The following is a 26329-nucleotide window of genomic DNA, read 5'->3' as shown; positions in this document are numbered from 1 at the left end:
TAAAATTACAAGACTTTTCTTTAATAAAACAAATGTAACAGAAGGTAGAAATCTAAATGAACATTAAACCCTCAAAGTTATTACAGTCTTAGTTCCAACGAAACTACCATGGTTGGAGACCTTACTTGGAATTCCTCTTTGGGGGAAAAGGCCTTAAATAGGCAGTTTTATAAGCTACTTTAGAAAATATCTTTCCAGAAAATCCACACTCTAGAGGATGGCCCTGAAGAAGTGACGTAACAAGGGGTCACAGCTCTCTCGGAGATTCCCCAAAGGCCTCCAGCGAGTTTTGAGAGCAATCAATGGCTCCTCCCCTACAGAGACATGTGGCCACCAGGGCAGCCATTTTCAATGGGAGGGCATTAATTCGGATAGAAAATGACTACTTAGAAAGAAAAACAAAATCAGCCACACTCCTTTATAGTCACACTTGCATTTGATTTAAAAAAACAAAAACAAAAAACCCTACAACACACTCACACGTGGTTCTTACATGAATTTTAACATTACATTCAGAATTATAGCACTCATAGTGATAATTTTCAGAAGACTCTAACAGCTTCTTTACCCTTTGAGGGGTACATAGGGTGCGGCTGTTCTACCTGAATGTATTCTTAAATAAGTGACTACTACCACTCTAAATTTTCCTAGTTGTAGCTCCGTTACAAGTTACTGACCGGAAGTTCATCTTCCAGACTTTCATTTCCAACACAGATTAATTACAAGGGAGTCACTCCCAAAAGTCTTAGGGTGAATTGGGAAAGGGCCGGTTAAATGAAGAAACAGGCCATTCCTTGGTAAAAGTTTGTAGCTTTCTTTCCCAATACATCTTCTTTTTATTGAGAACTTCCATTTTTATCCTGTGCTCCTCCTCTGCCATCTCACACTCCCGCTCTATCTGTTGGATTTTGGCCACATGCACCTCATTCATTTGTATCAGCTGCAGTTGTAAGATGGACATTTGTTGATGGTGTTCTTCCTCATGCATCTTTTTTAAAGCACCTTCCTGAGAGGCTTTGCTCCTGTAGTTTTTATTGGCTGTTATTCTGACAGCTGAACACGAGGGTTCAGGTTGAGAGGTCCCCTCACATACTGGAAAATGTATGAACTCTTTCTCATCATCGCACAGTTCTCTATTTGAAACAGCAAATGATTCTGAAAAACAGTAGCAGAAAAAAATATGTTCAAGGATTTTACAGGCAGTGAAAAGAAGTCAATCCTATTTCAAACCATAGGGCCCCTCATTGTAGGATGGATCTCAAATAATGTCGGTATTAATTAGTCAGTACCCTGGCCACCCCTTACTTAAACAACAACAACAAAAACCCCACAAACTCAAAAGCAATGGTCCCTTAAGAAATCATGATTAAGTATTTTATTATGCCATTTCTACAATCGAAAACTATGAGAACTATGGTCAGAGAACTCATGTGCTTGAAGAGTCGGAGACCTTGCGAAATTGGTACAAATTTTAAGACTCTGGAGGAGGAGACCACAGTATGAGGCCAACCCATGGATCTCCAGATGAAGTCCTCAGACTGATCACCTTGCTAGTTCCTTACTCAGACGGGGACACTTCTGGCCAGTCTCTCCAGAAGCGTCGTGCTGACTGCTGTTCACAGGTGTTACTCCTGATAGACGTAAGTGGTCCTTCTTGCAAGTGAGTCTGCATTCCTGGGCTTCACTCTCTCCCATGACTCTTCAGCCACCTGTATGTGGGGGTAACTCCCAGCACAGGTGGGGTCAATTGTTCAGATCCCAAGGACATCCGTTAATATTCCCCTACTTTCATCTCTCCCTGGCATTTTGTCAAACTTTGAAATTTCTTTCCTCCACAGGCTTCTGAGCCATCAATTTCTCCTAAGGATTTCCTGTCTGACTGATCCTCTTAAAGGTCTGGGAATCTTGCTCCGGCCCATTTATTCTATTTTCCTACTCTGGAGGTTTCCATCTCTGACCCATGTCTCACAGTCTCAGTCTGACCTTCTTTTTTCGTTTTCACTTTAGTCTTCAAAATACCCTTTAGTCTTACCAAACACTGCTCACATTCTTTAAAAAGATGCACATATTTTGGTAATCCTATGTCTCATGATCTCCTCAGCTTAAAGTTGGACTAGTCATTTGTCATCCCTCACTTCAGTCTCCATTTTCAACCTTCCCACTAACTCCTACATGTTCAGGACCACTGCTGCTTGTTTTATTGCTCGTTCTCTATTACAGCACTCAACACATGTTAGTATTATTTGGGCATTTCTTAGTCATGGGTACAAATTACTTTTCTTAATACATGGGGATGGCTAGTAATACTGGATAAATCCTTGACTACAAAGGGTAAAAAACATATAGATACAAAAGGATTCCACTTTTGTTACATGTCATGTTGGCATTGGCATTTTTACAGGGCTATGACATTAGTGTCAATTAGAGAATTTCAATAAGGAAAGCACTAACTACTAACCCGTGGAGTCTTCTAGCTGTGACTCCAAGGCTTTCTTGAGACCCTTTCTATTTCAGATAATGAGAATCTTCTCCTCAGAGAAAAGTAATATCAATTTATTAACCAAGTTGATTACATTATTATGTCCACTCCATTTTTCTGGAAGATGGGATGCTGGGAATGTTAATGACTACTAGGGGAAACCTAATTTGTAATACTCTGTTACTAAAAGGAAATGGCTACTGTTTAGATCACTTCACTCCAAGGGGTAAGGTAACAACCATAACTAGTTCCTAATTAAGATCAAAGAAAAGGTTTAAATTTTCTTTTTGCTTTTGGAAGAGAAGGTTTATACCAAAAGAACAAAACTTCTGTATTATCTAGAGACAATGAAAATGTGTCCCTAGTACTCCCTACTAACTCTTAACAGGCCTCAATCCAATGTTCGTCCTTCATGTTCTTACTGTCCCCTGGGCCCACCTCTGGCAGAGCACTTATTAAAAATCAGGTGGTTTAAATACGTCCCCCTTTAAGTCTTTGAATTCTTTGGAGACAAAGACCGCCCGTTACTCACTCTTATGAAGAATTCAGCAGAAAGCCTGGCACAGTGCTGGGTGATAGGAAATGGGAGTGGGATCAACTGATTCCAGGGGTTCCCACCCCTGTCCATCTGGCACAATTATGGAGAGGACAGTGCTCTCTGATGGGTGAGCAAGGCAGAGAACAAAGGCAATGGGAAAGGGTTTCTACTGGGGACAGATGTGCCCTTGGATGTGAGCATCTACCACCGAGAGCATTACCTCACTCGTTTCCTTTCTAGTCCTACATCTGAAAATGTTTTATCTGAAGCATGGACACATTAGATGCATTCTGATCCCTCTAACCTCTACTCTCAATGTGCTTTGATTTCATTCTAGGGTACACTTCTGGATACTCCTCGGGGTCTTTAAAGTCCATCCCTTAACAAGGCTGCTGCGTTACCAACTTCTAAAAGTTTGCTTTTATCTCAAATTCTAGGCTTGGCTGGGAAGGTGGCTCAGTGGTAAAGTGCTTTAGGGACATGGCAATGATGATGAGGCTAATGATGATGATGATGGCAACCATCTTTTTTCTGAGCAGCAAACCAGGTACTAGTACTTTACAACCTTTCCCTGTCTAGACCTTATAACAACTGTCTAAAGAGGTGTTATTATAGAAAACATACAATATCCAAGGCTCTTTGGCTAGTTAAAAGAACCAGGATTTCAAACAAGGTTACTAGGATACCAAAATCCAAGCTTAACCAATCCAACTTAGCCTCTCATACCTGCTTAACTGATCCCATTGTATCCACGACAAAACTGTTTATTACGAAAAATATCAGTGTATATTCAGACTTTTTTTTTTTTTTGAGTCCGGTCATGCGGCCTGAACTCTGGGCCTGGGCGCTGTCCCTCAGCTCTTCAGCTCAAGGCTAGCGCTCTACCACCTGAGCCACAGCGCCACTTCCGGCTTTTTTCTTTTTGCTTATGTGGTGCTGGGGAATCAAACACAGGGCCTCGGGCAAGCGCTCTACCACTGAGCCACCTCCCCAGCCCCCAGACTTTTTTTTGTTGTCAGTCATGGGTCTTGAACTCTGGACCTGGACGCTGTTCCTCAGCTCTTCAGCTTAAGGTGAGTGCTCTACCACTTGAGCCACAGTGCCACTTCCAGTTTTCTGGTGGTTAATTGGAAAGTCTCACGGAATTTCCTGCCTGGGCTGGCTTTGGACTGCAATCCTCAGATCTCAGCCTCCTGAGTAGCTAACATTACAGGCATGTGCCACTGGCGCCCAGCATATTCAGACTTTTGATCTCTACATTTCTTTCCAAACCTGAGAACATTAAGATAGTATCTATGTCTGGGAACAAAGAAATAATTACTTTAAAAATTATTCCTTTTTAAATGTGTGTTAACATACTCATTTTAAAGAAAAAAATATCCTGCCCTCTTTTTTGTTTTTTTTTTTGGGTCAGTCATGGGGTTTGAACTCTGGGCCTGGGCACTGTCCCTCAGCTCTTCAGCTCAAGGCTAGTGCTCTACCACTTAGGCCACAGCACCATTTCCAGGTTTGTTTTTTTTCTGATGGTTTATAAGAGATAAGAGTCTCACAGACTTTGCTGCCGGGCTAGCTTTGAACCCTGATTCTCAGATCTCAGCCTCCTGAGTATCTAGGATTAAGGCATGAGCGCCCAGCGCCCTACCCTCTTAAAAGACTGGCAATGAAGCTGGGAAGGCTCAGTGGTAGAGTGCTTGCCTTGCATGCATGAGGCCCTGGGTTCGATTCCTCAGTACCACATAAGCAGAAAAAGCTGGAAGTCGAGCTGTGGCTCAAGTGGTAGAGCACTAGCCTTGAGCTGAAGAGCTGAGGGCCAGCGCTCAGGCCCAGAGTTCAGGTCCCATGACTGACAAAAAAAAAAGTCTGGCAGAAGACAGGACTTAAAACTAGGAGGCTGGTAGAGTACATAATTAATGTTCAAACAAATACTATCCCCCATGAATAGAAGCTAGGGCTCAGATAGGCAGTTATACCCTTGGCTGGAATAGGACTAGGAACCTGCTGCAAACACACACCACATAATCTCTCTCACAAGTAAAACAAAGCCACTCCAAGGAGAAAGCAACTCAATTTTATACAAAAGAATAGAAGACTTTCTTGGGACTGAGAACACAGCCCAGAGGGACTTCTTTCTCTTGCATGACTGGAGTAAATTTAGTATCAGCAGGAAAAGGATGGGTAGGAAACTGCGTGCAGGCCAATCTCTAGTCGTTCTCAGAAAGGGCAAATGGAAAAATAAGAATGTGGTGGATACATACCATGGTAGATAGCTCTTAAAACTATGGCTCTGAAAAAAGCAAAACAAGAGATATCTGCAGCACAATCTGTGTAAGTTAAAAACAAACAAAAACAAGCCAGGTGCCGGTGGCTCACACTTGTAATTCTAGCTACTCAGGAGGCTGAGATCTGAGGATCAATGTTCAAAGCCAGCCCAGGCAAGAAAGTCTGTGAGACTCTATCTCCAATAAACCACCAGAAAACTGGAAGTGGTGCTGTGGTTCAGGTGGTAGAGTGCTAGCCTGGAGCTGAAGAGCTGAGGGACTGCGCAGGGCGCAGGCCCAGAATTCAAGACCCATGACCGGAAAAAAAAAAAAAAAAAAAAAAGGATATAAAACACACACTGTAAGAATACTGGATCACATTAGACTGTTTGGGTACAAGAGATGAAAGTGGGAACTGGGGATTAAAAGGGAATCACAGCTGCGTGCTGGTGGCTCATACCTATAATCCTAGCTACTAGCCGGGCGCTGGTGGCTCACGCCTATAATCCTAGCTACTCAGGAGGCTGAGATCTGAGGATTGCGGCTCAAAGCCAGCCCAGGCAGAAAAGACCGTGAGACTCCTATCTCCAATAAACCAACAGAAAACCGGAAGTGGTACTGTGGCTCAAGTGGTAGAGCGCTAGCCTTGAGCTGAAGAGCTGAGGGACAGCGCCCAGGCCCAGAGTTCAAGCCCCACGACCGACCAAAAAAAAAAAAAAAATCCTAGCTACTTGGGGTTGAGATCTGAGGATCATGGTTCAAAGCCAGCCCCAGCAGGAAAGTCTCTAAGACTCTTTTTTTTTTGCTAGTCGTGGGGCCTGAACTCTGGGCCTGGGCACTGTCTCTCAGCTCTTCAGCTCAAGGCTAGCGCCCTACCACTTGAGCCTCAGCACCACTTCCAGCTTTTTCTGCTTATGTAGTGCTGAGGAATTGAACACAGGGCTTCATGCATGCAAGGCAAGCACTCTACCACTGAGCCACCTTCCCAGCCTTCCCTGAGCCACCTTCCCAGCCCTCCCTGAGACTCTTATCTCCAATTAACCACTAGAAAACTGCAAGTGGTAGTGTGGCTCAAGTGGTAGAGTGCTCACCTTGAGCTGAAGAGCACAGAGACAGTGCTCAGGCCCAGAGTTCAAGCTCCATGACAGACCAAAAAAGAATGATGCAGATGGGCCATAACTAGAGACATATTTCTCTGGACTGGAGTTCCTACCCCAAATGAATAAGAATGGATTACATAATGATAATGGCTTTGTATATGTATGTATGTATGCATGTGTGAGTGTGTGCGTGTAGGTCATGGGGCTTGAACTCAGGGCCTAGGTGTTGTCTGTTAGTTTTTTCTGTTCAAAATGCTGGTGCTTTTTCTGCCCAAACTGGCTTCAAACTGTAATCCACAGATCTTAGCCAGCTGAGTAGCTAGGATTACAGGCGTGAGCCAACAATGCCTTGCAATTTTAGAATTTTAAAAGCAATATTTACATGATTCAATCTAGTAGAGAAATAATCATATGAAAGATTAAAAAAAAAATCCTGAGACATTAAGTGTTCCTCAAAAGCCTAGTTTCCTTAAATGCATTTGGCCTATCATTCTCCCCTTCCTCTTACGCCTTGGCAAATTGTGATAGCTCCCTTAGTTTAATTTCCACACCAGTTCCACCAAAATGATGAAAAATAAATGTCAAAGTCAATCAGTCAGAGAATGTATAGGGTGTAAACTGGTTTAATATATTTGTGGGGTGAATACTATATTTTCTTTTCAATATGTTCCCAAGTATTTTTCTTAAACTTTAATAAGACTCCTGTGCTCAAATACAACTGTACTTTTTTTTTTCCTTGGGGGTGGGGGGGTGGGGGGTGCCTGTCCTGGTGTTTGAACTCAGAGCCAAGGCACTGTCCTTGAGCTTTGTTGCTCAAAGCTAGCATTCTACCACCTGAGACACAGCTCCACTTTCAACTTTTTCTTTCCTTTTCTTTCTTTCTTTCTTTCTTTCTTTCTTTCTTTCTTTCTTTCTGTCTTCCTTCCTTCCTTCCTTCCTTCCTTCCTTCCTTCCTTCCTTCCTTCCTTCCTTTTCTTTTCTTTCTTTTGTTTTTTGTTTGTTTTTGGTGCTCAACTGGAGATAAATGTCTCATGAATGCCCTTGCCTGGGCTTGCTTCCAACCACAATCCTCAGATAGCTTCCTGAGTAACTAGGATTACAGGTATGAGACACCTCACAACTATACATTTTGAGAAAGGCACTGCCAAAGTTTAGGAGGTCCACTAGATAGTGACAAAGATGACAGTGATACCATCTCACACCAAAATGTAGTTGGAGGGAATCCTCTAGTGAAATACTACTAGGCTTTGTTCCAGCTTAACTTTTTTTCTTATTCCAGTCCTGGAGTTTAAACTCAGGGCTTGGGTGCTGTCCCTGAGTCACAGCTCCACTTCTGGCTTTTCTTAGTAGTTTTTGTTGGAGGCAAGAATCTTAGAGACTTTCCTGACCAAGCTGGCTTCAAACCATAATCCTCAAATCTCAGCCTTCTGAGTAGCTAAGATTACAGGTGTGAGCCACTGGTATGGGCCCAGCTTAACATTTATAAAACCCCATCAAATCTTTGGGATCTAGTTCTCTCAACAGGCACCTTGGAAGGTGTCAGAACAATAGTGTTGAATGAAAATTGATTATAAGCTACCTAAGTGATTTTGGATGTTCTCATAGCCACATTAGAAAGAAAATAAGGTCAGGGTGCTAGTGGCTCACTCCTGCAATTCTAGTTTATCAGGAGATTGAGATCTGAGAATAGCTGTTTAAAGTGAGCCCAGGCAGGAAAGTCTGTGAGACTCTTTATTGCCAATTAACTACCAGAAAACCAGAAATGGCACTGTGGCTCAAAGTGGTAGAGCATTACTCTTGAGCAAAAAGCTCAGAGATTAAGAGCCGAGGCCCTGAGAGAGAGAAAGCAATGTGTGTAAGCAATGTAAAAAGTAGAAATGAAATATTTTACTTTTTTTTTTTTTTGTCAGTTGTGGGGCTTGAACTCTGGGCCTGGGCGCTGTCCCTCATCTCTTCAACTCAAGGCGAGCGCTCAACCCCTTGAGCCACAGCTCCACTTCCAGTTTTCTAGTGGTTTATTGGAGATAAGAGTCTCATAGACTTTCCTGCATGAGCTGGCTTTGAACCGTGATCCTCAGATCTCAGCCTCCTGAGTAGCTAGGATTACAGGCGTGAGCCACCGGTGCATATTTTACATTCTTGTTTGTGGTATCAAATCTTCAAAATGTGGTATGTACATTTTTAGTTCATCTTAATTTGGTCTGCCCACATTTCAAGTGCTTATTACCCTCATGTGGCTTGTGGCTGCCGTACATTAAAGAGACAAAAGTAAAACAAATATACACACAAAGTCCATGTGTCTGAATACACACAAGATAATGAGGGCCATAAATGCCCTGCCTGCATCTCTGTCTGTTTTCTTTTTGTAAGTAAGTAAATGGAAATATTTAGTGAGTAAAACAACCTAAAAGCTTTGTTTTTCTTTGTTGCAGGTTCTGGGGCTTGAACTAAGGGCATGGGCCCTGAGATTCTTTTTGCGCTCAAGGCTAGTACTCTACCACTTCAGTCACAGATCTACTTCCACCCTCAAAGCTTTTTTATTGTAGGGAGTGTTACAACACCTTAACTACTAATATTAACTGATTACTCTGAGCATATAGTCCCAAATGAGCAAGTACCAGAGTTCCCCGCTCTCTAGGTGTGACAGAAAAACACAAGCAGCAGTATCCAGTGGTACTTAATAAGCACCAGCAAGCTCACGCATGTAATCCTAGCTACTCAGGAGGCTGAGATCTGAGGATCACAGTTCAAAGCCAGCCCGGGCAGGAAAGTCTATGAGACTCTTATCTCCAGTAAACTACTAGAAAACTGAAAGTGGTGCTGTGGCTTAAGCAGTAGAGCACTCGCCTTGAGCTGAAGAGCTAAGGGACAGCACCCAGGCCCAGAGTTCAAGCCCACAACCGACCAAAAAAAAAAAAAAAAAGCACCAGCGAAAAGGGAGGTCTCCCATGTCACCTATGCACAGACATCCAGTTTAAAATACATCCCTTTTGCAAGTAAGTCCTTAGTAAATGTCACTACAGGAAGGTCAGCAAAAATCCCTATTTATTCCCTTCTTGAAATTTATGCACTGTGTTTATAAGTGAATTACATCATTTCTTTCAAAATAAAAAAAAAAAACGAGGGGGATGAACTTTCTAGATCCTACCTCAGCTTTTGAATATGTGGAAATAAGATTGCCACCTAACAATAACCCTTGGAAATCAACACAGGGTAACCCAGGATTCAAGTGAGCAAAATGAGCTACATGCAGTTCATGCCGGCATTGCCTTCAGCGAACAGCCATGTGAAAAGCAGCTCTGCTCAGACAGTCCTTTCCTCCCTCTGCACCAGTTCCTATACTGCCACCTGGAGACTGAATGGCTCAGAGGCTAGCAAGATGGAGCAGAATTACTTGGTTGAAGCTATAAGCCTCTCCAAAGCAAGAACACTGTCATTCAGCAGTGGGGCTCAAGGCTACTGCCAGGAGTTAACCTGGCTTGGGAACCCAAGAATTAAAACCCAGACATAAAAAGCTTCCAGAGTAGGAACTAATGTCTAAGTTTTAGGACACTAACCACATTGGCTACTCAACTGGGTTCCTGGACTTAACTTCAGTCAAATGACCAGCAAGGAAACTTTTGATACTAATTGAGCTCTCCAGGAATTTTAAAAAAGGTGCTAATCAAAAGCATACAGTTGGATCACTTGGTAATTATCTTTTTCACTCTACAGAGATAACATTCTTGGTTCCAGACAGTTTCTTGTGACTTTTAATTAACAGAAGCCAATCCCTCAGAGCTCAGTCTACTCTGGGGATAAGTAAATCTCCCATCCTAAAAATAAGAACCAGATTTTCCTAGACATGTGCTTGCGGGGCCCTCAGAGCAACGGACAAGCAATCATGAAGGCAAGCTGTCTAGCAACCTTCCTCTACTCAAGGTGTCCTTTCTCTACTGCAATGAACATTTACTGGCCACTTCCTATCCTAAAAAAGTAGGAATTATTAGAAATTTATTGCTATGCATTTCTACCTTTCCCTTCTCTGGAAACATTTTAATACCTCTTTAATGCCAATCTTTTGAAGCTACAACAAGCTATCCCATGGTAGTCTTCTTCTTCCATGGGATTGTATAACATATTTAGCTCCCTTCAATGGACATATAAAATAAATATTTTCTCTAGAATTCCTCTAAATCACTACAATACCACAAAACAAACTTTAGATCACAATTACTGGTATGAGTAGAGATACTGGCTTTTAATCTTGGTGAATACTAACTAGGTGTTTTTGCTAATTTGGGTTAGGTAAGGTTTGAACTCAGAGCTGCTTGAGCCATGCAATCAATCAGTGTTCTGCTATATTCGTTCCTGAGTTTGAACTCAGGAACTTGAGTTTGCCCAGCTTATTTGCCTTACCACTTGGTGCCCTACCACCTGAGCCACACTAACAGCCTGCCCTTTTGTGGTTATTTTTGGAGAAGGAATCTCATGGATTTATCTGCCTAGGCTGGCTTTGAACCTTGATCCTATGGATCTCAGCCTCCTAATTAGCTTGGCATGAATCACTATGCCAGACTGTACCTTTTTGTTTTTAAATTTGAAATAGTTTACTCTTTTAATGTGGACTTGGAGTGACTGAATACTATGCTTTGCACATAAGCAGTCTTCAAAAGAATTTTAAAATGAAAAGACCAAGTGAATGAATATAAATCCTCATCAACTTCTCTTTAATGTATTTCAAATTAGGTTGAGGTAAGCAACTGAAGTACCTCATTAATAACCATCCAATTAATACAGTCTCAATATAATCCCTACAAACAGTAATAGTCTCTACAAAGTCAAGTTTCCTAGGCTCATACCTGCAATCCTAGCTAAGGAGATTGAGATATCAGGATCATGGTTTGAAGGCAGCCCAGGTACGAAAGTCTGGGAGACTCTTATCTCCAATTACAACCAACTACCAAAGAAAGCCAACAGTGGAGCGATGGCTCAAGTGGTAGAGTGCTAACCTTGAGCAGAAAAGCTCAGGGACAGTGCCCAGGCCCTGAGTTCAGGCCCCAGGATGGGGCACCAAAAATAAATAAAAGGAAGAAAAGGGAAGAAAAAGGAAGGAAGGAAGGAAGGAAGGAAGGATGGAGGAGGGAGAGAGGGAAGCAGGCAGGGAAGGAAGGATGGGAGGAAATAAAAAGGGAAACAAAGTCAAGTTTTATGTTAAAGTTTCTTTTTTTCCCTCCAAATGAAAGATTTTTAAAAACTAAAATGTATGCAAATCATCACCAGGAGCAGGTACCTTGGGCTGGGGCGTCAGGGTGGTACTCCGGCTCCTCCTCAGGAGGGCTCTGTAGGAAGTAGAGTTGCTCAGGCAGCATGGTGCTGATCTTCTCCTTCCCCAGGACGTGGCTGCTGAGCAGTGGGCTCACACTCCGCTTCACTTTCTCTCTCCTTTCATGAGCCATAATTTTTTTGGTCCTAGCCTTGATGTTCTCCCAGCACTTCTTTAGCTGTTTGAAATCCCGCAGGGAAACGCTTGGCTGGGAGTTGTATTCATGGGCAAGCGCCTGCCAGGTACGTTGTTTGAGGGCAATAGTTCGGGCATCGCTTTTCTTACACTCCAGCACATATTTGTACTTTTCTACTAAAGCAAGCAAGATGCTCTTTTCCAACTCCGAGAAGTATTTGGCAGGCTTTATAATTTCGTTGTTTTGCATTTTCCACTATCTTTCTCTGGGTAGTTAGCTATCCTGAAAAAGGAAGTTTGAGACAAGAATTACCAACTCTAGCAAGAAAAATGTCACACATCACTTAAGCATAAGCCTTAACTGGGCAGGTTCCTTGTTTCAGAGAAGATGAGTACAGCTGTGTGCCCCTGGTGGTTCACTCCTATAATCCTAACTACTTAGGAGGCTGATTTTGGAAGATTTAAGAAGCAAAGCTAGCTTGGGAGGAAAGTCCATGAGACTCTTATCTACAATAAACTACCAAAAAGAAGTAGAGGTATGGCTCAGGTGGTAGAATACCAGACTTGAAAGAAAAAGCTAAAGGACAGCACCAAGGTGCTGAGTTCAAGCCCCAGGAGTGTCACAAGAGGAGAAGGAAGAAGAGGACGTGGAGGAAGGGTAGGTGGGGGGGGGGGGGGAGATGAGTAGGGAGAGGAAGAGGAAGAGGAGGGGGAGGAAGAGTTAGAAGAAAAACAACAACAACATTTTTTCCATAATGTTGAATTCTGACATTCACAACTTTACTAGTAGTCTTGATCATATTATGAATATCTGGTACATAACAGCTACCTGCAACTCTATTTTCCTGATTTATTTTTCTGCTAAGTGTTAGGGAACTGGCTATTCCTTTACGTCTAGATTTTGAACCAAATAGCTCTCTCGAGTTTTTGTCACAGATGAAGACAAGAGAAGCCACTGTATAATCAAACAGAACAGATGAGGCAAATAGTACCAGGATTTCAGAATCACGAGGAAATTACTCCAAAAGATCTGACATTTCCATCATTATAGGTGTGACCTTAGGTCATGTTCCTGGAGCAACCTCAGATTTATCTTTACAAGGAGATGTGGAACTCTGATTCCCCAGATCTAAGGGCCACTTTTAAGAGTATACAACCTTATATAAACAATTTCAATCATTTCAGAAATAAAGAAGCCTGTGGAGAGACTCTGTCCACTGTCCTCATTCACAACTGAAGGAATGGAGAACCCGAAACATAAAGTAGATTGCCCGAGATCACAAAGATAACAACATAGAAAGTCTAACTTCTGTTTATTCCAGAAATCTGGTATTGCTATTGATCATCTAGAACTGTCCCTTAGGCTCTTGAGCTTTGCGTGGTTCCAAACTATTCAATAATGACTCTTTATGTCTGCCTCGTCATCCTTACAGTGCTGAGTGAGCACATTTCACACTCAGGTGCTTAGTAAAGTCAAGGCCAAGGAGTGTAGGTTTCACATGAGAGTGACAAAATCTAACTAGGCTCTCCCACAACACACTACCTTATCCCCAGAATGAAGGTTAGAATGAGGTACTACTGTGGTCAGGATCCCTCCTACCAGGCACCACTCATATTCACAAGGGGAACACTGAGTGCTGGAGACAGAGATTTATTAAACATGCATCAAAAGCAGTTCAGACCCTAAGCACAGGTTAACAAGAAGGCATTATCTTCAGGCAAGGTATCCCTGCATTCCTAGCTTTCCACGTTGGTGCTTTGATCATATTTCTTTTTTTTTTTTTGCCAGTTCTGGGGCTTGAACTCAAAGCCTGGGCACTGTCTCTGAGCTTCTTTTGCTAAAAGCTAGCACTCTACCACTTGAGCCACAGCACCCCTTCCAGCTTTTTCTGTGGTACTGAGGAATTCAACCCGGGGCTTCATGCATGCCAGGCAAGCACTCTCCCACTGTGACACATTCCCAGCCCTGATCGCATTTCACTAAGGTCTCTATATGATATACGATCAGGCCACCTTCTTGTCCAAATGCCCAACATAAGTTTTCTGTTTTCATCAATACTTCTATTCCTTCTAAAAAATGGAATGTTCTCCAACTTAAATCGGTTAGCCCTTGTTCTGTATAATCTCTCTTCTGAATGATCTCCAGTCCATTTTACTGTAAGTTTTATAATGAAATCAGTGGGTGCGTGGAATGCTCTTCAACTACATAGCACCCTGAACAGATTCTTACCTAATTCCCCCACTCCCAACTCCTTGGCCAGATGAGCTACCATTATGCCCACTTTCCCCATGCCCCCCACTCTTTAAGAATCACTGATCTAATGTTCATCATCCCTGGTGGTGAAGGAAATGCAAATAAAGACAACCCTGAGATACCACCTTACCCCAGTCAGAATGTCCCACATCCACAAATCAGCCAACGACAAATGCTGGAGGGGATGTGGAGAACGAGGAACGCTATTACACTGCTGGTGGGAATGTACACTCATACAACCACTTTGGAAAGCAGTCTGGAGGGTCCTTAGAAAGCTAAAGATTGACCTCCCTTACGACCCAGTCATACCACTTCTAGGCATCTACCCTGAACAACAGGAACCAATATACAAGGACACATGCACCTCCATGTTTATTGCAGCACTGTTCGCAATAGCTAGGATATGGAAACAACCTAGATGCCCCACCACAGATGAATGGATCCAAAAATTGTGGTATCTATACACAATGGAATATTATGCAGCCATTAGAAATGACAAAATAATGGCATTTGCAGGGAAATGGATGGAGCTAGAAGGAATCATGTTGAGCGAGGTAAGCCAAGAACGAAGAGACAAACAGTACATGGTCTCCCTGATAAGTGGATGATAAATCCAAAATGTTAGGTGATATGACAAAACTAACAGGACTTAAGAAACAAAGAACTCCCACTCATCTGGTTGAACCACTACCAAATATCCCCATGCTGCTGATCACATATATGGTATATAACATGTGAGCACCGTTATATATTACAGACTGTGATAGACAATTTGCTCCAGGAAAGTTAGAATGAACTTGTGACTTTAAATGAGCATCATTATTCCACAATACTGTGAATTTCCGGAAATTAAGTAATCACTTAATCACAATCAAAAAAAAAAAAAAAAACAAAAAACCTTGGGGAAGGGAGGGAGGGAGGGGATGGTAGGGGGAAAACAATGGAGGGGATAACAATGTTCAAGAGGAAGTGTACTCATTACCTCACTCATGTAACTGTAACCCTCTGTATAGTATCTTTACAATAAAAAAATTTTAAAAAATTAAAATTAAAAAAAAAGAATCACTGATCTATGGGGCTGGGAAGGTGTCTCAGTGGTAGAGTGCTTGCCTTGCATGCATGAGGCCCTGGGTTCAATTCCTTAGCACTACATAAGCAGAAAAGGCCAGAAATGGTGCTGTGGTAGAGCGCTCGCCTTGAGCTGAAGAGCTGAGGGACAGTGCCCAGGCCCAGAGTTCAAGCCGTACGACTGACCAAAAAAAAAAAAGAATCACTGATCCTAGCTGGGTACCAGTGGCTCACACCTGTAATCCTAACTGCTCTAGAAGCTAAAATCTAAACAACAAAGTCTGTAAGACTCTTATATCCAATTAACTACACACACACCAAAAAAGCTGGAAGTGGAGCTGTGGCTCAAGTGGTAGAGCACTAGCCTTGAGCAAAAAACAGCTTAGGGATAGCAATCAAGCCTTGCGTTCAAACTCTATGATTACAGTAGCACCAAAAGAAAAAGGAAAACAAAAAATAAAAGTTAAACAACAAACAACACTGATTTAAGGACAGTTCTCATTCACAAACAAAAAGGGGTTGATCCTACTTTTGTTTATAAATAGCATTACATGTAATGCTATTTTACACATATTCTATGTATATATACTTTTACACACACACACTGAGCTTCTCGTACTTAAGGCTAGTGCTCTACCATTTGAACCACAGTGCCACTTTCAGCTTTTTCTGAGTAGGTTTTGGAGTTGAGTCCCATAGACTTTTCTGCCTGGGCTGCCTTTGAACTACTTTCCTCAGATCTCAGCCTCCTGAGTAGCTAGGATTACAGGCATAAACCACCAGCACCTGGCTCTAAATCTTTTTCTATCTTATTTCTTCAAAAGATATTCCTAGAAAATGGATAGCTGCCACAAAAGATGAAACATTCCAGAGTTCTGAGACATCAGCACCTTATCCTTGTAAAATGCTGTACCAATTTACATTCCTACTAACAGCTGCTACTATGTTACATTGCTACTAACATGCCTACTTCCCTTCTTCATTTACTCTTGCTGTTAATACACTAAAAAAAATTCTTCAGCAACTGTAGAGATAAAAAAAAAGTCATTTCATCATTTAACAACATATGAATTCTAGATCTCAGGCAAATAAACCACACTCTGACATAGGATTCTTGGAAGTGAAATAACACAAAATTCATGCCACACAATTTAATACTTCTTCATATGCATGGTACTGCCACATGCTGCTAGGTGGTGGTGGACTTCAGGGGAGTCTAAAGAATTTTTCCCTAAAAGTGGCCAGTTGAGCAATGACAAAAGCAGATAACCGCACTTCTCGTGGGTTAGGCACTATACCAGATGCTTTATGTGCACTATATTATTTAATCTTCCCAAAAATAGCCCTTAAGAGCACTGTTTGTAACACTCAAGATATTTCTGTTAAGGAAATTTTTAAGTGCCAGAAGAAATTATACAACTGCTTTCAAAAGCAAATACTTGGAATTACCAACACCTGGGGACCATTAATAGCCTATTAACCAAACTGTTATTTAATCACTAGTTAAGTAAATCCAGACTTACCAATTTACTTTGCTTAATTTTGTAGAACAGCAGGCCTCCCTGGGCCATGTGGTTGGGTTCTGCAGAGCTGTAAAGGGATTCTAGTATAAAACAATATACTCCAAAGACTTCTTATGGATTCTCAGCTAAGTAGTTTATTTCTACTAACGAATTATTCCCATTTCCTGGACAAGAAAACTGAGGCTTAGGAATTTACCTTGGTAATACAGATAATTAGTGGCAAAGACCCCAGGTTTCAAACCCAGTTCTGACTGCCAAGCCCTTGCTCTTCTACTCGGCTTGTTCTTTTATTTAGATGGAGTGATAGCCTCTACTAAGCAATCCGCAATCCAGATGTCAGTTGGTAAAGGTCCAAGGGTAGAACCAATTAAGGGAGCTGTCCCTGCCCACCAGTACTGGTTGACTCTGTCCCTTCTTTCCTTCCCCTCTGTCCATTCTCCTTGCTTCCATCACCGCCCGTCTCTCTCAACCAAAGACCCTGTCCTCCCCCACCTCCCTCAGATATCGCATTTATTATCATCAGAGTTCTAAAACAAATTGCTGATGTGGATCTGGAAAAAAAAACAAAAAGCATGGTATGACTGGAAAGTAACTGTAGAGAGCATATAGAGCTATTTTTTTTTCCTTCCAGTCCTGGGGTTTGAACTTAAGTCCTGGCCACTGTCCCTGAGCACTTTTGCTAAAGGCTAGCACTCTTACTTGAGCTAGTTTCACTTCTAGCTTTTTATGGTAATTGAAGAGAAAAGTCTCACCAAGTTTCCTACCCAGACTGGCTTTGAGCTGCAATCCTCCAATCTTAGATTCCTGAGTAGCTAGGATCTGTAATACTATCATAAGCCATCAGTGCCCAGTGATACAGTGCTTGAAAGTGGTCTACACTCCAGGAAGATGCTGGAATTTTGCAAGAGCACCTTACAGTCCTTAGTACATAAATACTTCCACAGACATGTCCCTAGGAAAGTGTCTCACTGGAAACTCTGAGGCTAGAAAGCATATTCTAGCCTAAAGCTAAAAAATGTCCTTAATTGGTTACAGATGACAACAAGATGCATCAGCTTTTATTACAAATGGACTGGCCTTCCCTACCTTCTACTCTGCTAAAGTAGTGATCCCCTTTTGTGCCTTCTATTCTAATAGAAAACATACTGCGTATTCCAATCATGGTTGTGGTCCAACAAGCAGCCCAGTAACCTCATAAAAGTGGCCCTCAATAAACATTTAATAAATGTATATATCTTTATGCAGGTGTAAAACTGCCTACCATGCGCAGAGTATCATACACAACAGAACAGTACACTAACAGCTGCATTAAAGTACAAATAATCAAAAAAAAATAGCAAAAGTCAAAAGCAATAAAAGTTCCCCTTGTATGTGGCAAAGACCCACAGACAGATCTAAATAAAAGCACAATTCTAATATCATTTTAAAAAAGAGAAAATGATTAGGATAATTCCCCAAGAGCACTAACATTAACTAAACTACCAGAAAAGTGTAATGGGTATATTTAATATACACCTTAAAGCAAAATATCCCTGGGCTATTTGTGTGCTCATAAAATTCAAATACTGAAGCAAAAAAATTGAAGCCCTGAGCTCTATGTGGTTATATTTGGGGACTGGATATTTGAGGAATTAAGGCCAAATGAAGTCTTATACAAGTATGAGGCCTTGGCCCAACAGAATTATTGCTGGGAGTTGTGGAAGAAAAGACATCATAAAATTCACTCTCTGCCTTCCTCTTACCTTCTGAAGAAACCATGCGAATACTCACTAAGCTGGCAACCACCCACAAACCAGGTCAGAGGCCTAAGAAAGAAACTTACCTTGTTACACCACTTTGATCTTGGACTTCTCAGACTTTGAAAACTAGGAGACACAAATTCCTGTTGTTTTAGCTACTCAATCCATGATATGGTGCTATGGCAGCTGGAGAAGACTAATCTACCAATTAATAATGTTTAAGTCTGCTAAGGGTGGAACTAAGTGGTAAAAGTTTCAGCAAAGGCTAGAGAAACTGGACAAAGACTTTGTACTTAGTGCCTTTGAAGTTAATGCTAAGAAGCAGCATCATAATGAAAGCACTGTAATCTTGGACAGAGGTCAGGACAGTAATGAACTGGGGCTCAAAGTTTTCTGGATGAAGAAAAACTAGACTGGCATCCTGATGTCAATACTCACTTACAGCTGTATATTTTGGGCAAATCAGTAAATGCCCCCAATCTCTCTTTTCTCTGGCATAACAGTCCTACAATGTGAGTAAAAAAACAAGCAGACCAGGGCTTCAATGAACTGCAGTTCTTCCTTGACATCTTACCAATATCAAACTGCTTCCAAAAGTAGAATCATAGACTATATACAATGTAGATCCAAATATATACTTACTGGGTTTTTACTTCACATTCAGACAACTCAACAGGTATGGAATGTACTCCTTCCCAAGTCTGAGCAAGCTCTACACGGTATGGGGGTATACAAAGACAAGCCTGATAGCCTAGAAAGAGTCACCATAGGAATCAATCGGCAACCGCTGGAATGGACACCACGACAGAGGACCACGTACGTTAGGCATTCAGGGGAAGGAAAAGGTAGATCTGTCTTCTTTGTCAACAAGAGGACATACGTGCAGGATCTTTAAGAATGTATACGGCATGAACAGACAGCTGAAGAAGATGGTGCAGGTATACAATGGGCAAGAAAAACAGCCTGCACTCTGAGGGAGACAATGTTCATCGAAAGGCAGAAGTACATATCAAGGACAGTTTCAAAGGAAGAAATGAGGATGTTCATGCATGTACACACTTGGGTAAGGGAGTAGAAAACAAAAGTAACAAGATGCATGAGGGCTGGCAGAGAACCTACCCTAGGCAAGTGTCAGAGAAAAGGTGTTCCCGAAGGCGGAAAGTTCACAATTCCACAAAGCTGTAACACTGGTGCTTGCTACTGTAGGACAATCAGCCTGGAGCCAAGGAAGTGTGCTGAACAGTGACTGAGACATGGCCTGGGAAACTGCCCCAAAATAGGAACTCCTAGGACAGGAACCGTAATTCCTGCTAGGATAGGATTAGCATTAGATGACAGTAGTATCACAAATTAGGAGACTCAGCCTTGAGGTATACAGATACAGCAGAGGATCTAAGGGAAATGTGGCACACACTCCCCTCACGGAGGCCTGCCAAAAGACAAAAATTGTAACCTATGTTGTCACCTCCTCTGTCTCCTGACTCATATCTCAAAAATAATTTACCTTTGACGCAGTCTGAATTCCAACATATTAAACTTTAAACAAAGACCTCAGTCTTTGTTTAAACTAGAGATCAGAGAAAAACAGAGGTTTCTCAAAAGGCCTTGTAATAGAAGAGTTGCAAGTGGAAGACTGGTGGTTTGTTTTCAAGAACCCCTATCTTCCTTTCTGGAAAACTCTCATCAAGACTCCCTTTTTTCCAAGGTACCATCAAGACTTTCCCAACATTTCATCTGATAAGGCTTGGACCTTGAATGTACCTCATGAATAAGGGGTTTGGTCCCCAGTGTGGTATTAGTGGGAGAAGGTGGAACTAGGGGCATGAACTTGGAGAGGAAAGGGAGACTCTAGCCCTTTCCTCTTCTCTTCTTTCACTTTCCTGACCATGGGCTCTGCCACAGGCTCCTGCCATGATATGCTTCCTTGCCATAGGCCCAAAGCAATAGGACCAGAGTGCTCATCAACTGAAAACTCTGAAACTGTGAGCCTGACAACCCTTTTCTCTCTATAGGCTGATTATCTAGGGTATACTAATAAAAGGCTAACATAGCATCTGAAAACTGCTCTTAACTCTGTCACCCATTTTCTGACATTAAGCAAGTCCTCTTTCCTCTCTGACAATTCCTCATCTATAAATCCCAGCTAAAGTGGGTGCTCTTTAAAATTCCTTCTAGTGCTGGCAGTCCATATTAGTAGTACTGTTAGTGGTTTTTTCCTGCAATTTAACTTCCACCATTCACTCCCCCAAAGACACACATTTTCTTATTACATCTGAAGCAAGTGTCTAATGGCTGAACAAAGAGAAGACTCCAATGGAATCAAATGGTCCCAGTTAGGGCTTGAACTCTTATTTTACAGTTCACAGTTAGTGCTTTACTACTTGAGCCTCACTCCACTTCTAGGTTTGTTTGGTGTTTTTTGGTCAGTTGTGGGGCTTGAACTCAGAGCCCAGGTGCTGTCCCTGAGCTCCTTTGCTTAAGACCAGCACTGTACCACAAGGCCCATAGTCAGGTTTAACTTTGTAGGTTAAGCAATGCTGAAAACAAAACAAAACAAAAAGTGGCAAAGGCAGGTAATACTATCTGTGTTCCAGAGCTCCTTGAGGACAGCTGTATACAGTAGGCACCTCATAATTACTTGTGAAATACATGGTGAAACCCACATGCTTTGTGTGTGTGTATGTGTCAGTCCAGGGGGCTTCATCTCAGGACCTGGGCACTATCCCAGGATTTCTTTTGCTCACCCTCTACCAACCACTTGAGCCTGAAACTGTCCAGACCTAGCTGGTTTTGAACAGCAATCCTCAGATCTCAGCCACCTCAGTAGCTAGGATTACAGGCATGAACCATGAACCACGGGCACATGCTTGTCATTTGCAATTTGAACACCTTATAACTAAATGCACTACCATCTAAAATGTCTTCTTTTTTTTTTGAAAGAATTTATAGCGGGGTGCTGATGGCTCACACCTGTAATCCTAGCTACTCAGGAGGCTGAGATATGAGATCAGATGATTCAAGGATTGAGGTTCGAAACTACCCAAGTCAGGGCAGTCTATGAGAATCTTATCCTTAATTAACCACCAAAAACCACAAAGTGGAACTCACCCAAGTAGTAGAGCACTACTAGCCTTGAGCATAAAAGCCCAGGAACAGTGACCCAATCTAGAATTCAAGTCCCAGGAGAGAGAAGGGCAGAGGTGGGGGGCGGGGGGACACACACTTTATCAGAAATATCATTTTCAGACTTCTTGTAAATTATGGTCCAACAGGAAGTTGAGATTCCTTCCTTTTTTCCTTCTTTCAGGTTAGCCTTAAACTCCTGACCCTCCTGCCTCAGCTTCCCAAGTACTAAGATTACATGCCTGACTGAGATGCCTTGTTTCCAAGATCTTTGCAACAGCTATGATGCCTTCATGATTTCATTTTGTTCTCACACACTCAGACCTAGCTACCGGGAGTGGTCATTCCCTTTCTGTGGCTCCACCTTCATTTTTTGCTCTCAGATGGCTCTGCAGTCTTAAAATTAGTGCTAAACTTGCTTTCCCTATTGTGTTCCTTCCCCTTCCCTACCAATTCCAAGGGACCAAGTAATTTCAAAGTGTTGATTTTTACCATCTGTGTCTGTGAGCAGAAACAGCCGTGTGCTTCGGGCAGAAGCCTTCCCCCTTCTTGACCTCTTCTGTCCTCCCACCCTCTAGTCCCCTTTTAAACAAGATGATGGTTCTTAAAGGTCCTGATTCCTTTCTTCACTTCCCCCTTCACAGCTCCCTTCTAAACCATTCCCTGCCCAGGCTTCCCTGAAATGCCTTTAGAATCATTAAAGCATCATAGAAAACAAGTCCGAAATGCAGAAGGTCCCTTCTGTGGGTGTTCTCATTCCAGCCTGCTTCCCATCTTCCTTAGAACATGCTCCTACACCCCGCTGCCTTCTGTTCTGACCACAAGCTCTTTTCTAGGCCAGGGTTGGGGAGAAATTACTTCTTACTGCATCACTATAAGATTCTCAGTACTGGGGCTGGGAAGGTGGCTCAGTGGTAGAGCGCTTGCCTTGCATGCCTGAGGCCCTGGGTTCGATTCCTCAGCACCACATAAGCAAAAAGAAAAAACCCGGAAGTGGTGCTGTGGCTCAAGTGGTAGAGCACTAGCCTTGAGCTGAAGAGCTGAGGGACAGCGCCCAGGCCTAGAGTTCAGGCCCCACAACAGGACCCCCAAAAAAAAGAAGATTCTCAGTACTGAGATCTATCCTTGAGACTTGGAGCTCCCCTTTGTGTGTAACTTTTGCCCACAGTTAAATGCTTAGATGTTCATTTAAAACAAAATAGAGGTGTCAGGAGAACCTCTCTCCCTAGTCCCATCTTCTCTCCTCAGCATCAAACACACTGTTTAATGTTATGGTTATCTACCAACCACCTGACTGGCTTTTCCCTCTGGGCATCTCAGAAATCTCCAAGTCTCCAAAGCTTAATTAAAACCCCTAATTATTCCCTTACCAAATCTCCTAATGTCTGATATCAGCCACATCACTGTAGCTTTTCAAAACAGAAACCTGTGTACTCCTCAACATGAGCAACTAGTTAACAGACCTAGCCTACATTTTTCTTCCATGTCTACTGCCTTCTCTCCCATTTTCACTGCCCACGTGTGAGGTCAGTCCTGAATCTCTAAAATTGGCTCACAAACTTCCAGCCTATCTTCCATACAACCACAGGAGACATATTCCTAAAACACAGAAATCATGCCACAGCCCTGCTGTATCCCTTAACATCTATCCCACACATAAGTGATTGACAAGCCCAACCTCCTCACACAGCACACTGATCTAATCCTGATTATAGAACTGCTCCATCTCCCCCACGCGTACCTAACCACACCAAATTCATCTTGCCTTTGCATCTGGTGTGTCCTGATGTTTCTGGGTGCCCAGGGCTCCCCCACTGTGGGATGGACCCCAGGGTCCATCCGGGGTCTGTTTCCATCTTGTAAGACCCAGATCCTGAGTAATTTTCTGAAGCCTTCCTCAGTGAGGCTGTTGTTTATTTCTAACAGCTTTCTTCTAGAATGAGTTGGAAGCAGCTTAAAACTTACACATGATACACCTAGATATTTTTTTTTGAAGAGAGAATATTGAGGCAGACAAGCCAGAATAAAAAGATGAAGGCTAGGAGGAGGTAAGGAAGCATTTAGAAGCTTTATCACAGGCTTCATACTTGTCCCATTGAGGTGTACTGGTCGTTCTTCTCTGAGCCCATTGCCAATCCTAGATGCAGGCTTGGTACCACTCCCACCCATTATTTTATTTATATATCATTTATTTATTTATTTGCAAGTTTCTCGTTGTGGCCATCTTCCCTTCTCTGGTCTGGGAATCTCTTAAGGGAATACATAATTTCTGACTCATCGCTGCATCCTAATATGTAGATGTGACTCAGCACACAACCCATGCCCAGCAGATATTTGTTGAATGAATGTTCCCACAGATAGGAAAAAAAGAACAATTATTGAGCTCCTTGTTATGCATTTGGGGAGAAAAAAAGGAAAATCACAAAGTTAAGAAACTATGTCTATTTTCTCTCCATAGCAATCACTCTTTCCACTGCATCTTCTCTGATGTACTCAAATATTCTCTCCTGGGCTGGATGCAAAACCAAACATCATGCTCACAATTGGGGCCAGCTTGAGTCCCTGGGCCCTCCATTATACTTGAGTAAGATATTGGGAGAGGTCAGAGTGCCTGCCCTCAAAAGTAAGGTCTGCAAGGTACTCAGGCAGACTGTGTGCTGAAGTGGTCAGCTCCTCTGTCCGCCTGTGGCCTGACCTCCTGGGCCTTCACTGCTTTCCTCTTCCTTCTTCAGAGCTTTTCAATTCTCCTCATTCCAAACGGAAACACTGCACCCCTCAACACACTCTACTGAATCCTATTGCTTCTCCAACCAAATAAACAACCTCCCCCACACAACAACTAAACCTTTTAGGTGTCTTATCAACTTCTGGGGGGGTGGTGAGCGACCCCTGCCACTCCTGAAACACAATGCAAGAATTGCAAGCATCCTGAGAAGGGACAATGACACTTCAGGAGGCCTAGTTCCGGGGGCCTGCATTCCATCTGAGCACTTTTGTCCTGGCCAGGGAGTAAGAAGGGACAACCAATGATCTCACTTCCGGCACCCCTCCCTCCTGCCTTGCTCTCTAAGAGAAGGAGGCTGCCCGGGGGAGGGGACTAGAAGACCCCCCCCCCAACACACACATACACCTCCTTCAATATCTTGGATCTTCCAGCTCTCTGAGCCCTTTCTCTCCAGTCCCAAACTCTTACAGCCATCCTCAAATCTAACTCAGGAACTATGGTTTTTGAATTCACATTCGACAATTTTCCGAATAACACCTCGAAGGCCTAAGCTGACATACTGAAATGTAGAAACAACCCTATATTATTCAACTTCCAGTTTTAAAGGTATGAAAAAAATATATATATATATCAGTATTCTCATGACCGTTCTCCTAAGTACTGCAAGAGCTGTGTACTCTTAAACATTACCACCCCGAGGAAACCTTCATTCTCCAGAATCTTGGTATAGGGAAACCAAATTCTTTCACTGTTTCCCACTCCTAAATACACACTATTTGCCATACAATGTACAGTTGTTCCCTCATAGTGCCAGTATGATAATTAATACTAATTCATGCCAACTGTTTAGGAACTCAGGCCTGGTACATTTAAAAGAGAAAGAAAGAAAAGAAGTGCTGAAAATGCAGCCAGGTCACACAGACACTTCATCTTATTTGCAGTAGTTCCAGGGGGTAGATGTTCACATCACACCCCAGGCCCCCCTCCCCATTACAGAAACAGGGGCCCACAGGCCCGAAGTGGAGGAGCGTTCCCCAAGGTCAGCGATGCGGAGCTGAGATGCTTTCACCCCACGATCCTCCAAGGGGAGGACCCCTCCCATTACACCCCCGGACCCTGCCCGGCGCGGGGGTGGGTGGGGGGTGTCTTAATGGAGACAAGTAAGCAAAAGCGCTAAGCACAGCGCATGGCATGGAGGGGGGGAAAACCCAAGAATGGAAGACTACCTGGATTCTTCTCAAGCGACTTCCCCACACGCACTGCAACCCCCCGACCCGAGGGGTCCCAGCCACCCCCTTCCTCAGCCCCCCACCCCACCCCCCAGCCTAGGCGCATCTGGAACCTCCCCGGCCCCGCGCCCCGGGGCTTTGTACGCAGCAGGTCGGCCCCACTCACCGCGTCCCGCGCCAGGCCTGCAGAGCTGGGGTCGCGGCGGCCGGGCCCGGAAGCCCGCCAGGCCGCCCCCGCCCCCCTCCGCCCCCTCCCCCGGCCCTCCCCTCCCCACCTCCGTCCCCTCCCCCGGCCCTGCGAGCGCCCGGCCCCCTCCTACCTGCGGCGGCGGCGGCGGCGCGCGCGGCCGCGGGACCCGGGGAGCAGCGGGCGCGGCGGCCTGGGCGGCTCTGGCGGGCTGGGCGGGCCGGGAGGGCCGCGGGCTCCGAGCGCCGGACGGCGGCGGCGCGTCCCCGGACGGCCAGGCCCCGCCGCGCGCGCCGCGGCCACAAAGCCCCGCGCCGCCGCCCCCCTCGCGGGCCGCCGCGGTCTGCCGCTGGGTTTCGGTCGGCGCCGGGGAGGGCGAGAGCGCGGCCCCGCTCAGTCCCCACCTCCCCGGGCCCAGCCGCGGCCGCCGGGCTCCCCGGGGCGCTGGGGCGGGGCGCGGGGGTCCGCGCGGAGTCCCGTGCGGGCTCTTCCCCACTCCCCCCCTCCCCGCTCCCACCCCAGACACCCGCTGGCATCCTGGGGCCGGCGTGGCTCCCTTTTCCCCACCTTTGCCCGGGAGCTCCCCAGGGCCCGGCCAGACGGCTGCGTTTCCATGAACGACAACAAAAGAAGGCATTTTTCCTCCCACGGTCATGGACTTCGGTT

At 43.9% G+C, this 26329-nt stretch overlaps 2 protein-coding genes across 2 annotated transcripts; one reads left to right on the top strand and one right to left on the bottom strand.

Moving 5' to 3' along the window:
* Msantd3 (Myb/SANT DNA binding domain containing 3) lies at positions 1 to 25875 on the bottom strand. The gene is made up of 3 exons (XM_070010801.1): positions 25797 to 25875; positions 11648 to 12098; positions 1 to 1155 (listed from the first exon to the last, which is right to left on the bottom strand). Exons 2-3 carry the CDS (start codon positions 12063 to 12065, stop codon positions 746 to 748), a joined length of 828 nt encoding a protein of 275 aa, XP_069866902.1. The 5' UTR covers positions 12066 to 12098; positions 25797 to 25875; the 3' UTR covers positions 1 to 745.
* On the top strand, positions 25462 to 26280 carry LOC138817183 (uncharacterized). The gene has a single exon (XM_070007582.1). It carries the CDS (start codon positions 25462 to 25464, stop codon positions 26278 to 26280), a length of 819 nt encoding a protein of 272 aa, XP_069863683.1.
* Positions 26281 to 26329: the final 49 nt, after the last annotated feature.

Source organism: Dipodomys merriami, unplaced genomic scaffold (assembly GCF_024711535.1).
Source record: "Dipodomys merriami isolate MVZ:Mamm:240054 unplaced genomic scaffold, mDipMer1.0.p SCAF_11, whole genome shotgun sequence".
Taxonomy (NCBI): Eukaryota; Metazoa; Chordata; class Mammalia; order Rodentia; family Heteromyidae; genus Dipodomys; species Dipodomys merriami.
This window is presented reverse-complemented; position numbering and strand designations above follow the sequence as displayed.